Consider the following 14,641-nt stretch of genomic DNA (forward strand, 5'->3'; position numbering starts at 1 on the left):
CTAGATAAGGGCTAGAGAAGGACCCAGGACATATGGGAAATTCAGAGTCGATTCAGAAATTAACTTCCCCAACCAGCCCCCACCTCTGTCACATCCCAAAAGAAAACTCAGTGCCTAAAACACTCTTTAGCCCATCATTACTAAACACACAATTGTCCGGGAGGGAGTTTGGGTGCAGGAGGGGGCTCCAGGCTGGGGAAGGGGATTGGTGTGTGGGAGAAGGTTCAGGGTGCGGGGTCCCGGCAGTGCTTACTGTCGCTCCTGGGAAGCAGCCACCAGGTCCCTGCAGCCCCTGGACACATGGGTGGCCAGGGAAGCTCTCACACCCACAGGCATCACCCCTGTAGCTCCCATTGGTCACGGCTCCTGGCCAATGGGAACTGTGGAGCCAGCCCTCGGGGCGGGGGCAGTGTGCGGAGCCTCCCTGGCCACCCATGCATCTAGGGCAGTGGTCGTCAACCTTTTTACACCCAAGATCACTTTTTGAATTTAAGGGCAACCCAGGATCTAGCCCACCCCTTCCCCAAAGCCTCGCCCCACTCACTCCATCCCCCCCCCCCACCGCTTGCTTTCCCCCACCCTCACTCACTTTCACTAGGCTGGGGTGGAGGTTGGGGTTCAGAAGGAGGTACAGGCTCTGGGCTGGGGCCAAGGGGTTCACAGTGTGTGAGGGTGCTCTGGGCTGAGCCTGGGGCAGGGGGTTGGGTGCAGGAGGGGGTGCGGGCTCTGGGAAGGAGTTTGGGTGCAACTCCCCATTCCCGGCCAACGGGAGCTGTGGGGGCGGTGCTTGCAGGCAGAAGCAGCACACAGATGGAGATCCCTGCCCTCCTGCCCCCAGGGCCACGCTGGTCGCATCCGGGAATGGCGTGGGCAGGCAGGCAGGGAGTAAGCCTTAGCGTCAGCCCTGCTGCACCACCCGAGATCGCGATCAATCAGCTGGTTGGTGACCACTAGTCTAGGGGCTGCAGGGACCTGGTGGCCATGTCTGGGAGCCATGTGGAGCTAGGATAGGCAGGGAGACTGCCTTAGCCCCAGGCCCCCACTGTGCCATCAAGGTTCCTTTTCAACTGGGAGTTCCGGTCGAAAACGGGATGCCTGGCAACCCTACGTGGGGACCTTGTTCAATGGCCAGTAACGCTATAACATGTTAATGCGTCCTCCAGTGGACATCGCTGGCTCAGACATGTCATGCTGAATAAAGGGCCTGACCGATAAACTCAGTACGTTTGCATCCATTTGTGGCTGGCGTTGATGTGCTTTTAAGGAGAAAGCAACAGTGGTTCAGTAGGAGGCTTATAGTTCCTGATGGTAAAAAGAAAACCTTGGGGGAAGTTTTACAGGTAGACAAAACATTTCTTTCCACGTAATAGGAATGTTAACTAGCTACATGGTGTAACCATGGGAATTTTAATACAATTAACATTATTGAATCAATGGCTGACATTTCTTTCTTGAGTTTGGCCCAGTCTAGAGCAAATGGCTCTTCAGTAGCTAGCTAGCTGAAAGGCTTGATTTAATACCGGAATCAGAAGACGTTTGTGTGCAGTCAGGATTTTGTTGCTTCTCGAGGCTACTGTACTTTAGGAGAAAATGCTGGGGTTTTAGAAAGGGCCTTTGCTCCTTACACATGAGGATGCACACTGCAGACAACCACTCCCGGTCAGCAGAGCTTTTACCCGGACATTTTTACAAATATGCCAAACCCTTTGCATCCAGCGCTCTGGGGCTGAGTGCCCCCCTCAGCTTGTTATCCGCAGATCACAGCAGTGCTGCAAGCTTAGCGAGTTATGAAATTGGGGTGGACAGGCAAACCCCTGCAACATGAAGCGTTCTTGTAGTTCAAAAAGCCCTTCTCCCTGCAGAGATGGTCTAAAGCAAAACACAAATGCAATGGGAACCTTTCCTCTCCACCTCTGCCCACTAGCTCCTTACCCATCCTTTTGATAGATCTTAACCCTTCCTCCCCCCCAGCCCACCTCTTTCAATGCCCTCCTTCTCCCAGAACAAGGCAAGGAGTTTCTTGCACTTCTTTACATTTTTCTCCTGTCATCAACCTTATGTCATGTGTTTATTGCATTAAATGGCTCAGCCTAATTGGAGCAACAATTTAAGCACAGAAAGATGCCCCAGGTCCTGGGTATGTGGGAGCTACAGTTGTAATGGTCCCTGCTGTAAGCTCTCTCCTCAACCCTCAGGCTGTTCTGAGTGGCCTAGTAGAGCAAGGTACTAAATACCCTCAACTCCAGTGGGAATTGAGTGCTCAGCACCAGGGATAGCTCAGTGGTTTGAGCATTGGCCTGCTAAACCCAGCGTTGTGAGTTCAATCCTTGAGGAAGGCCACTTAGGGATCTGGGGCAAAAATCAGTACTTGATCCTGCTAGTGAAGGCAGGGGGCTGGAACTCAATGACCTTTTGGGGTTTCTTCCAGTTCTATAAGGTAATATATAGAGATATACCTAATAACATGGTCCCGCCCCACTATCATCTCTGGCCTCACTGTTGGTCTTCCTTTCCACTATCACACATCCTGTTAGAATTAGATGAAATTCATATATATTTAAGTGGAAGTTACACATTTGCCCATTTATTTCAATAGTTCCAGTGTGTGGCGGTGGACAAACAGCCCCAGTCAAATGGGAAAGATGAGAGCGCATGACAGAAAATTAACAATGAATACGTTGGAGCCCATAAAAATGCACTTGACGAGCTCTAAGGCGTAGCATCACTCCAGTGGCATTTGCACTTTTGCCTGCAGGTCCAGGTTTCTTCCTCCCTGCCTCAATGTAAAAAGATTTTGAACCAGTGGAAATGCAACCCTAAACCAGATAAGAATGGACTATGAAGAGAAACATGCAAAGCCTTGCTATGCCCCCAGACAACCATCCATCTCACAATGTGCAGAAAGATACTGCCGGAGACAAAGAATGGTTTAAAACCAATTGCATTGCCATATTAGGGCAAGTCTAAACTGGCAACGCTAAAGCGCTGCCGCTTTAGTCTTAAAGAAACATTCTAACATATTGGGAGACATTGCACGCCAGCCATTAGGAGAGATTATTCGCTGTGCCGTCAGACGGCACACCGCACTCTGCCTTCCCGGATGACAAACACCTTGGTCCAGTGAAACAGACTTGCTGCAACCTGGCTTCCACTAGGTGAGACACGCAATCTAACAAAGAGTCCTGCAGTGTGTGATACCCAGGGCCGTGTGTTCCGAGTAACAGTTTTGTTACAATGGTTTATGCATTGTAATTCAGTCTCAAAGACTCGGATAATGTGCTCTCACATTGTTCGCTATAGCAGGGTGGAATTCTTGGACAGAAAGCACTTATAGTCAAAAATGACCTTTTTCTACAAAAATGAACTTTTGCGCACGCGCACACACACACACACACACACACACCAAAAGAAAACCCCCACAATTAGGTTTTTATTAAAACCTTTTTTTTTAAAAAAAGAACAGGAGTACTTGTGGCACCTTAGAGACTAACAAATTTATTAGAGCATAAGCTTTCGTGGACTACAGCCCACTTCTTAGTCTCTAAGGTGCCACAAGTACTCCTGTTCTTTTTGCGGATACAGACTAACACGGCTGCTACTCTGAAACCTTTTTTTTTAAAACGCTCAATAAAAACTGCAAATGAAAAAAAATTGCCCGTTAGTTTGTTTTCCAATCGTAGGTATTTGGTTTTCACTTTGGTTTTGGTCTCCATAAGGCTTGGGAGGGGCAGTAAACCTAAGTGGTCAGGGGAGGGCAAGGGGAGCACGTGGACCAAGTTGCCAATACAGCCTGGAGGGAAAGGTGCTTATTGCAGGTTACATTTGTATGCTCATTTACCATTCTGGGGACTATTTTTTTCACTGCGCCATTAGGTTGCCACAGCTTAGCCACTAGGAGAGGTTAGATTGCAAGCTCTTTGGAGCAGGAGCCATCTCTTTGTTCAGAGTTTGTACAGCGCCTAGCACCAGGGGGTCCTGGTCCATGACTGGGGCTCTGGGGCAAAAATAATCAACGATAAGGGAGAGTTTTTCCAAATTGACAAAAATGTAACTTTAAAAAAAAAATCACAATTTCTAAAAAAAGATTTGAATCTGCAGAAAATTTCAAAAAGCGAGAAGTGAGCTGCTTTCTACACAAATGGAATGAAAATCATTTGAAAACAGTAGCTATTTTGTTTTGTTTTTCCAGACAGCTCTATTATTTACCATATTGTTAGAATCCCTTAGCTAAATAGCTGCATCTTGGAGCTGATACTCACTGGCTCATGAATTCTCCCTTGTATTTTAGTTAGACACACACACACTCCATACTAGAGAATATCAGCCTTTAGTTTCAACAAAACTGGGGTAGGGATAGCTCAGTGGTTTGAGCATTGGCCTGCTAAACCCCCAAGGTTGAGAGTTCAATCCTTGACGGGGCCACTTAGGGATCTGGGGCAAAATCAGTACTTGGTCCTGCTAGTGAAGGCAGGGGGCTGGACTCAATGACCTTTCAAGGTCCCTTCCATTCTAGGAGATAGGATATCTCCATTAATTTATAAAAATTTAATTTATAATTTATAAATCCCTGATTGCACTGGACTGGCAGCTAGATGCCTATTCTCTCTGTCCCCTTGCACCATCTGCCCATTGGCACTGGCCTTCCTGTCTTCTGTTTGTTTTCTCCCCTCTCTTCTCCCATTCTCATCTTGTTTGCTTTAATTTTTTCCTTCCCTATTTCTATTTTGTTGTGTGTGTTCTTTCCCCCACCCACCAGTTCTCTCACTAAAAGGAAGGTTACTCTCCATTGACTCTGTGGGTTTTCAACTAGTGGTTTTCAACCTTTTTTTCCATTTGCAAAACCCTAAAAAAAAATTCAAATTGAGATGCAGCCCCTTTGGAAATCATAGACATAGGCTGCAGCCCCAGGGGTCCGTGGACCACAGGTTGAAAACCACTGCTGTAGACTACATGTGGCCTCATGCCTGAGCTAAGTGAGACACAAGATGAGAAGGGAAACTTGAGCTGATATGCCTGCCCCTGCAGACCTTTAAACTGGAGAAACTCTTATGACTGGCTGTATTGGGAGCCACTGCAGGATCAGGGAACTACACCACCTGCTATTTAACCTGCACATGGCAGGATGTAGCATAGGGCAATGCAAGTCAAGGGTCATGTAACTGTTCCCACCTCACAGCTCCTTGCCTTGCCTAGATTGGAAAGCACTGCCCCAAATCCACTCTCCTTTACCCCAATGCAAATAACCAGATTGGGTCCACTGATTTTATATGTAATACACATGCACACTGTGTGTCTCGCTCATCTTTAATTGTCCTAAATAACCCATAACATGCACAGGCATGTCGGTCTACAGTCACTGAACCTCAGTCCGAGGCATAGACTACAGTAGACTTACTGTGCATGGTTACAAAAACTAAAGCGGAATGGTCAATGAGGAAATGGGGCTTTAGAGCAGGGGTACAACGCAGGAGAAAACCGGGCTGTTAAGGTTATGTTAGACCACATAGAAAAGGAGCTGACTTACAATAATAGTACATCCTGCATCACAAGACAGTGGCTCCAATTTTTCTCTGTTACTAGGTGCAATACCACTGAGCACATCTCTGCACCCAGGTGTGACCAACGGCAGACTGTGGCTTCATAGCTTTAAAACCTGCCTTTGGAGTCCCTAATAACCTAACCACAACATAAGCTATTTTATTGAGCCATAGTTTCATCTTAATCATGATGATAGTGGGTAACTGCTCCCTGTTTTGTTGGGTGGGTTTTGCATTACTCTCCCCTTAATAGTTATGCAATCGATCTGAACAGTCCCGGCCTGAAAATTCTCCTTCAGGAAGGTTTTTAGGGAGATTTCTACTGCAATCAGAGCCAAGCTGTGTACAGCAAGATGCCTAAAAGGTGGGTTAATAAGGTTATACCGCAAGAGGTGGGAGTGACTAGGTGGAGTTCTACCAGCCAGCAAAGCCACACACACTGTGTAGTAGCAGGTTCTTAGGCATCACTAGCCAGGTACAATGTGATTGAAAGTATCTTTAGGGGATCCCAGTTTAGCTTCAATGCAGATTAGGGACACAAACCCACAGTTAATGATCCATCCCAGATCCTATCTATATTTGACAAGGTGGAAATCAATAAGGTGCTACAGAAAGGTAATAACATTCTGTCAATGTCCTAAAAGCTATAGAGTGTAATAGCTTAAAATAGCCCTTCTGCAGGTTTGATATTTTAAAGTCAACCTACCAATTTCTGCAAGGGGGTATCATTCTCCGTCACTCTCCTCCGGAAGGTTATTTTCTATTAAACTCTGCAAGACTTTTCCCTAGGGGATCTGTACACACACCTACAAACACAGACCTGAGCATCACCACACTCAGTAAGGCATTCAAACCACCGGGCTAAGCCCCCAGTGACTTCTCTGTTCAAAGGACAAGGAAGGGTGTGTGTCTGGCTCAGAATCTCCCCCAGCCATTCCCTCCCCCACCCCCAGCAATGAGCACAACTGATAGTTTATCATCTATAGCTATGAATCATGAAGAAAGGGGCAAAGTCTCCAGCAAACACCTGTGTGGTGGTCAAAGGTTGGCTGGCAGGAAGTGGCACAGCCAGGCATTGGGAGCACCAGGTCTGTTGATTCCCTGAGAAAGGGAACCTTGGCTACTTGGCAACAAAAGCCCCACACAGTTTGCAGGGAGGGAACAACGACAGGAGCAAGGAGGGAGAGCCCCCAGCTTGACACGGACTAGATCGCCCAGCCCCACGCCTGCAAACCTCACCGCTGCCTGCCTGCCCACCCTGGCAAAGTAATGAAGTGTCATTGTCATCTGAGCGTAGGGCTTGATCTGCACTGCAGCTCTCACACACAAACCGGCTGAAGTAGCCGGGGATGACATCAGCATTCATAAGTCAGCCCCAGAGAGCTGGGGGGGGGGGGAGGAGGCGAGGTACCCCGGCTTTCCCTGCTGGGACTCCCCGGCACCCTCTCTTTCCTGGCACCCCATCAGGGTCTAGGGCACGGCTTGGCCGGCCAGCTGCCGGATCGGGGGCTCACCCCTTTCCTGAGTCGCCCCCTCCCTCAAACGGTCTCCTGGGGCATCCCCTTCATCACCTCCCCCAGCTGAGCAGCTGGGAGACCTTCCTCCTGCCCTGCCTCGCCCATGGGGGCTGGGAACCGAGGGTGGGGTCGGACCCTGCTCACGCGGTCCCCTTCCAGAGAGCCCCACGGCCGGTTTCCTCTTTCTCCAGAGTCCGCAGTTTTGCAATAGCCCGGCTAGGGGCACACCCCCGCGGCAGGCTGGCAGCTGGGCTCGCCGCAGCAGGGCGCCCAGCCCGCCGGGCTCTCCCCGAGCGGGCGGCCACCTGGCCGAGGCAAACTTGGACGGGACCCCGCCCTGGCCGGGCGGCAGGCGGAAGGGGAGCAGGTGCAGCCCTGACCCCACAGGGCGGCGGCCGCCGAGGGATCCAACTCCCCTGCCTGCCCCGGCCACGACGCTCCTCCACCCCGGGCAGCTCGCTCCAGCGCCGCGGTCCCCCGCTCTCCCTTACCAGGTGCAGAGCAGTCCGCGCACAGCTGGTTGCCCGGTCTCTGGAGCAGCTCCTGCAAAGCCTTCCTGGGCTTGTCCTTCGCCATGGGGACGGTGCGAGTGAGCAGGGCTCGGCTCTGGCTTCTCTCCTCCTCCTCTGCTAGATGAGCTTCATGGGGCTGGGCTGGGGGCGCTGGAAAGGCTACCTCGCCGCCGGGGGCTGCTTCATTTGGCCCCGGCTCAGACGGGCAAGGCGGACCCCCTGGGCAGCAGCAGGGCGCTTAGGGCTCCCGCTTCCCCATCCTCCTCACTGGGCTCTGAGCAGCCTCCAGCCCGGGCAGCAGCCGCAGCTCTTCGCACAGGGCTGGTTCCGCATTCCTCCCGCGGCGGCGGGGAACCGTCTGCCTTTCACAGGAGACCCGAGCCGGGCCCGCTCCTGGCCAGCCTTGTTCACCCGCGACCTCCAGCGGCGAACCCGCCCTCCTGCAGGCGGGCACCCCGGAGCCCCCTGGGCGTGAGAGCAGCGCGCTGCGGGGAGGACAGAACAAAACCTTCTTCCCACCTTTTGCCCCCGAGCTAGCAGAGACGAGTAGCCCCACTGAGACCACAGCTGAGAGGCTTCAGTTTAAGCCCGCCTAAGCGTTTGCAGCCTGGGGCCCTCGGCGACATGGATCTGTCTGGGCACTTCTCCGATTGCAATGAAGCGCTGCCTGGGTGCCCAGACGGACCCGGACAGATCCATTTGGGGCCTTAGTTTGCATGAAACCAAGGGGCACCACTCGCAGTGCCTAAAGTTAAGTATGAGCAGGGCCTTCTTTTGTGTTTATTTTAGCGGATGTTTGGGGGGTTGATCTTTGGGATTGTTTTTTGTTTGATATTGATCATTTAGTGTATTTTTGTTTAGTAAAATTAAAATATCTACCCCCTCTCAATTAAAAAAAAACTTGACTGATGTCCACACTTTTCCCCTGACCCTCCTGCTTCCCCCCACTTCTTTATTGATAAAATTCAAATAAAAAAAAAGCTGATTAGTTTATTTCAATAGCACTTTCCTTGCAAGGGTCTCAAAGCACTTTACAAATCTCTTCATCATCTTAGCACCTGAGTACCTTCCAATTTTTACATATTTATCCTCACAACATCCGGTGAGGTAGGAAAGTGCTATAATCCCCACGGTACTGATGGGGAGCTGGGCCTAACGGACTTATCCAAGGTCCCTCAGTAAGTCTATGGTCCAGCAGCAAACTGAAGCCAGGTCTTCCACATCCTAGGTGAACATGCTAAATACTGGCTCATCCTTCCTCCCCAGCTTAGTCAATTGCATCGAGATCATACATCGCCTAGAAATTACTGTGCCAGAATAATTTTTGATCCATACAACTTCAGTTTGGTTACGGAACCCTTTTTGGTTTTGTGAAGTGAATCCACTTGTTCAATTATACCCCATCCCCTTAAAAAGAAAAATCAAAGCTTTCATGGTGCAAAGGCTTTCTTATCTGTCTGACTTTATGATGAGGAATCCCATTGACTTGACTTCCATCCAAAGTTAAGCATGTATGCAAATGTTTTCAGGACCAGGACTCAAATAACCCAACAGAAAACCACCACTAAATTCAATTTATGATCCTGATCCTTCCATCACTTAATCACATGTGTAACTTCACTTCCGGTAAGTAGGGCCTTTGATTTCAATGGGACTTCTCCTTAATCTGGAAAATATTTCCCTAAATTATCTTGCCATTTTTACTGATAGATACGAAGTTTAACTGCATTAATTTCTGATCTTTTTAAAAATTGATATTATCATGAAGCGACCCTCTGTACATTATAGGTTGCTTCTTCCATCTAGCTTTGAAAAACCTGGCTATCATGTTAACCTAGGGGCCAATCCTGCAGCTCTGACTCCTGTGAAGTAATCCTACTATAGACTTTATCTGGACTATCTACAGAATTGGGCCCCCCACTTGTATGTCAAACAACCTGTCACCTCCTTAAAACTCAGAACAAAATTCTTTTTCCAGTTATACTGGTGTAAATCTGAAGTAAAACCACTGACTTCAGTGGAATTACTCTGGATTTATACAAGTGTAAATGACAACAGAACTGGCCCTGAGACAGACTCTTGGCCCCATGCCTGCAAACACCTGCATATGTGAATAGTTCCATTAAAGTCAATGGGATTACTCATATGCATGTTTGCAGGATGAGGGTATTATGCAAGTCTGTGTCCGGTTGCTGGGTTTTCATCTACCCTTTAATTTTGATGCAGACCAGTCCCTTGGCCCTTCCTGCCCCCAGAAGCATCCATTGTACATAATGACCTCTCCATGCTACAGCTGAGATATTGCAAATCATTACCAGAGGAGGAACAACAACAACAAAAGATTTTGTTTTAAAGTCCCTGTTTAGCTTTCCATCCAGGCTTATTGATTCTCTTAATTTTTTGTTCTCCTGGTTGCTAGGCAATTCCGCTCTCCTCTCTGCACTCTGTGTGCCAGGGCTGCAGAAAGAAATTTATATCTTGTAATAAAATCAAATATAACGGGGACTGTTGCAGATGATCAGAACAAGCCCTCTCATAAAGGAAAGGGGGATGGTAGGGGTGGAAGATTGATTGAGAGCAATCATCATAATTTAAATCTAATAATAATATAATTTGTGGAGCATGCCTTGCCACAATGCAAGAAAAACTTTGTAGTAAAAATCCCACTGCAAACTTCAAATGAGGAGAACAAAAAGTGCATGTGAGGAGAGAGGACGGGGGATCAGCATAAGAAGAGAATGGGAGGTGCAGAAGTCATAACTATGGGACCCAAAGCAGTCATAGTAAAAATGCTTTGGAAATAAAGGGCCCTGATCCTTTTTCACTTACACCAACTTTACACAGGCCTAACTCCGTCTGGCTTCACTCCTGATTTCTCCATAGATTTCAGCTGAGTTAGTACTCCTGATTTACAGAACCTTAGTCAATCAGCATAGCTCCATGAAAGTCAACAATGCTATGCTGTGTGACAGACCCAGACCAGTGGGGTACAGGAGTCTGGTAGAGAGCAAATATACTGGTCACTGGATGAGTAGTTTTCTGTTCCCTGAGTGACCAGAGCAGGGACTGCACTAGAGTAATCAGGAACCTGCTAGAACCAGTTAAGGCAGGCAGGCTAATTAGGACACCTGGAGCCAATTAAAAAGAAGCTGCTAGAATCAATTAAGGCAGGCTAATCAGGGCACCTGGGTTTTAAAAGGAGCTCACTTCAGTTTGTGGTGTGAGTGTGAGGAGCTGGGAGCAAGAGGCACAAGGAGCTGAGAGTGAGAGGGTGAGGGTGTGCTGCTGGAGGACTGAGGAGCACAAGCGTTATCAGACACCAGGAGGAAGGTCCTGTGGTGAGAATAAGGAAGGTGTTTGAAGGAGCCATGGAGAAGTAGCCCAGGGAGTTGTAGCTGTCATGCAGCTGTTACAGGAGGCACTATAGACAGCTGCAGTCCACAGGGCCCTGGGCTGGAACCCAGAGTAGAGGGCGGGCCCGGGTTCCCCCCAAACCTCCCAATTGACCTGGACTGTGGGTTCTTTCAGAGGGGAAGATCTCTGGGCTGTTCCCCAACCCACACGGTGAATCTCTGAGGCAAGAAAATCCGCCAATAAGCACAGGACCCACCAAGATAGAGGAGGAACTTTGTCACACTGGTGTCACGAGTGGAATCTTGGGGTGCACAGCGTGGCGGAAGAAGGAGGGTGATTTTTTTTTTTTAAAGTGGTTTATTTTTTTCACCACAATGGATGACGTAGTGCGGGCACTGATACAAGCTACGGCGGCCCAGCAGGAGGCTACCCGTGTCCAGGCAGCTGCCCAACAGGAGGCAGTGCGGCTGCAGCAAGAGACTAATTGCCTGCTGATGGACCAGGCTGCTCAAGACCGAGCTATGTTGTGGGAACTGGTAAACCAGGTGAAGTCCCTTACAGAGCTGAATCGCGGCCATGATGGGACGCGGCTCATATGGGCCAGCCACTGGCTGCAGAAAATAACACAACAGGATGATGTAGAGGCATACCTTCTGGCCTTTGAGAGGACAGCCCTATGGGAGGCCTGGCCTCGAGATCAGTGGTCTGGCATCCTTGCCCCATTCCTGTGTGGGGAGGCCCAGAAGGCCTACCATGATCTGCCTGAAGAGGCTGCGGCAGACTACCCCCAGCTGAAAGCAGAGATCCTGGCCAGATCTGGGGTAATGACAGCAGTGCGGGCTCAGCAATATCACGGTTGGAGGTACCAGGAAGACAAAACCCCGCGGTCCCAATTGTATGACCTCATCCATCTCGCACAAAAGTGGTTGCAAACAGAGTCCCGGAGTCCAGAAGAGATACTAGCGGTTCTGGTCATCGACCGATACATGAGGGGACTACCACCAGACCTTCATGCCTGGGTAAGCCAGAACGAACCCTCCACCTATGACGAGGTTGTCGCCCTGGTAGAGAGGCGAAGGACAGCGAGGGAGCTGACCCGACCAGTTAAGGAAGAGGCACCCCGGGTTAAACTAGCAGCACCAAGCCCTAAAGTTTGGGTGACTGGGCCACCAGGAGGGCCCAGGTGGAAAGAGAGAGGCTGAAGGCCCGTCAGAGGCCACAAAGAGTCGGAGCACTGAGGGAGAAGAGGATCGTGATGTTAGATTGCCCAAACCAAGAGACTGGGGAATGCCTAGGGCTCCATACAGATGTTATGCCTGCGGGGAGTGGGGACACATAGCTGCACAGTGTCCCAATGCTGAGGAGCCTATGCAGTGTAACCTGGGGAACTGGGCAGATCCATGCTCCCTAATCCACCTTGTGGGGGTCTCACTAACCCCACATATGTATACCAGACCAGTGAAACTAAATGGGGTAGGGACCACGGCACTGGTTGATTTGGGGAGTGCTATCACGCTTATCTCAGGGAAGCTCGTGAAGCGTAGTCAGCTGCTGCAGGCTAAACGTATGGGGATAACATGTGTCCATGGGACAGTTAGTTACTACCCCACCATCCCAGTAAAAATCGAGATCCAAGGGAACACTACTAAGGCAGCAGCAGGTGTAGTCCCTAAACTCCCATACCCGGTGCTCATAGGGAGGGACTTCCCAGGGTTTGGAAACTTACTCCCAGTAGGGGGATTGGAGAAAGATGGGGACCCTAAAATTGGTGAGGCATCCACAGCAGACTGTCAACGCCCAATCTTCTCTGAAATATCCCCAGATTTGTTCTCCACTCCCAGACAAGGTAGAAAGACAAAAAGAGAAAGCAGAGCAGCTAAGGCCTTGGGAACTTGAATACTGACCCAAAGCCAGAGGGTCGCTCTTGTAGGTAGGTGGACCCGCGGAGCTGAAAAGGAGGCCACGCAGGACGGAGAAGCACCTGAGTCTGACCCCCACCCTAACGCTTCTGAACCAGTAGAGGCAACAGAGACTGGGCCCCTAGATCTTGGGCAGATTAGCCCCGGGAGAGGAAATTTTGGACGGGACCAGGCAGAAGATCCAAGGTATGACAACATTAGGAAGGAGGTGACTGAACTAGATGGGGTCCCCGTGGAAGGGAAAACCCAGGGACCAGGACCCTACTTCATAATGAAGAAGGATCTCTTATACTGGGTTGCACAGGGGCAGAAGGTACAGCAGATCCTAGTACCTCAAAAACACCAGAATGCTGTATTAAGTCTTGCTCAGTCATCTTTTTGGGGGGCATTTGGGAGTAGAGAAGACCCTGGCACGAGTCCTGTGACGGTTTTTCTGGCCCGGAGTACATGAAGAAGTGCGGAGGTACTGTGCCTCCTGCCCGGAGTGTCAGCTGCACAATCCCCGTCCCCACTTGAGGGCACCTTTAGTACCCCTTCCCATCATAGAGGTCCCCTTCGAGCAAATAGCCATGGACCTAGTGGGACCCCTGGAGAAGACGGCTCGGGGCCACCAATATATACTTGTTGTTTTGGACTATGCTACTCGCTACCCAGAAGCCATCCCCCTGCGGAACACGGCCTCTAAAACTATAGCCAAAGAGCTGGTGGGGATCTTTGCCCAAATGGGGCTACTGAAGGAGATATTAACCGACCAAGGAACCCCATTTATGTCGAAGCCAATGAAGGACCTCTGTATGCTGCTCCATATACATACCCTGAGAACTTCGGTCTACCATCCGCAGACTGATGGGTTGGTAGAAAGGTTTAACCGAACCCTCAAGGCTATGATAAGGAAGGTGGCAAGTCGGGACGGGAAGGATTGGGACACCCTACTACCCTACCTTATGTTTGCTATCCAGGAGGTACCTCAGGCCTCAACTGGGTTTTCCCCCTTTGAGTTATTATACAGGCATCACCCCTGTGGCACACTAGATATCGCCAAAGAGACCTGGGAAGAGGAACCCAATGAGGGGAGAAATATAATAGAGCATGTAATGCAGATGCGAGACCGGATAGCCTGGGTTACCCCTATTGTACGGGAACATTTGGAGAAGGCACAGGAGGCCCAGCGAACCCATTACAATCGCCAGGCAAAAGTGCGACAGTTCCAACCAGGGGATCGGGTTACGGTGTTGGTACCCACGGCAGAAAGCAAGCTTCTGGCCCAATGGCAGGGGCCCTATGAGGTGGTTGAACCCGTGGGGGAAGTAACCTACAAGGTGCGGCAGCCAGGACGCAGAAAACAAGAACAGATTTATCACGTTAACCTTCTGAAACCCTGGCAGGGACAAGAGGCATGCACAACAGTCCAAAAATACCTAACCCAGGAAAACAAGCCTTCCAAACAGGTGAGAGTGTTTCCCGATTTAACACCAGACCAGAAGAATGAGGTGTCTGAGATGATCTTTCAGAACCAAGATGTGTTCTCGACAAAACCGGGTTGAACAACAGAGACATATCACCACATCGTCACGAACCCTGGGGCCAGAGTAACAATGAGGCCCTATCGGGTGCCAGCAGCAAAAAGGGAGGAAATAAAAGCAGAAGTAAAAAAAAATGCTGGAGTTGGGGATCATCGAACAATCCCACAGTCAGTGGTCCAGCCCAATTGTGCTGGTGCCCAAACCTGATGGCACCACAAGATTTTGCAACGACTTCCGGCGACTAAACAAAGTATCCCAGTTCGACGCGTACCCCATACC

The 14,641-nt window shown here is 49.9% G+C and overlaps 1 protein-coding gene across 3 annotated transcripts in view; it reads right to left on the reverse strand.

Moving 5' to 3' along the window:
- Positions 1 to 8,202, reverse strand: part of ADAP1 (ArfGAP with dual PH domains 1) — a 109,813-nt gene extending 101,611 nt beyond the window's left edge. Inside the window, exons 1-2 of one of the 3 annotated variants that reach the window (XM_008164677.4) lie at positions 7,546 to 8,202; positions 6,244 to 6,343 (exon numbers count right to left, since the gene is read on the reverse strand). Coding sequence is in view for 2 of the 3 variants with exons in the window: in XM_005289151.5 (XP_005289208.2) it covers positions 7,546 to 7,630 (85 nt within the window). In the remaining variant the exon portion in view is untranslated. The remainder of the gene's footprint in view (positions 1 to 6,243; positions 6,344 to 7,545) is intronic. The other 2 variants (XM_005289151.5, XM_042853169.2) reach the window with 2 other exon arrangements.
- Between the last annotated feature and the right edge of the window lie 6,439 nt (positions 8,203 to 14,641).

Source organism: Chrysemys picta, chromosome 10, assembly GCF_011386835.1.
Source record: "Chrysemys picta bellii isolate R12L10 chromosome 10, ASM1138683v2, whole genome shotgun sequence".
NCBI lineage: Eukaryota > Metazoa > Chordata > Testudines > Emydidae > Chrysemys > Chrysemys picta.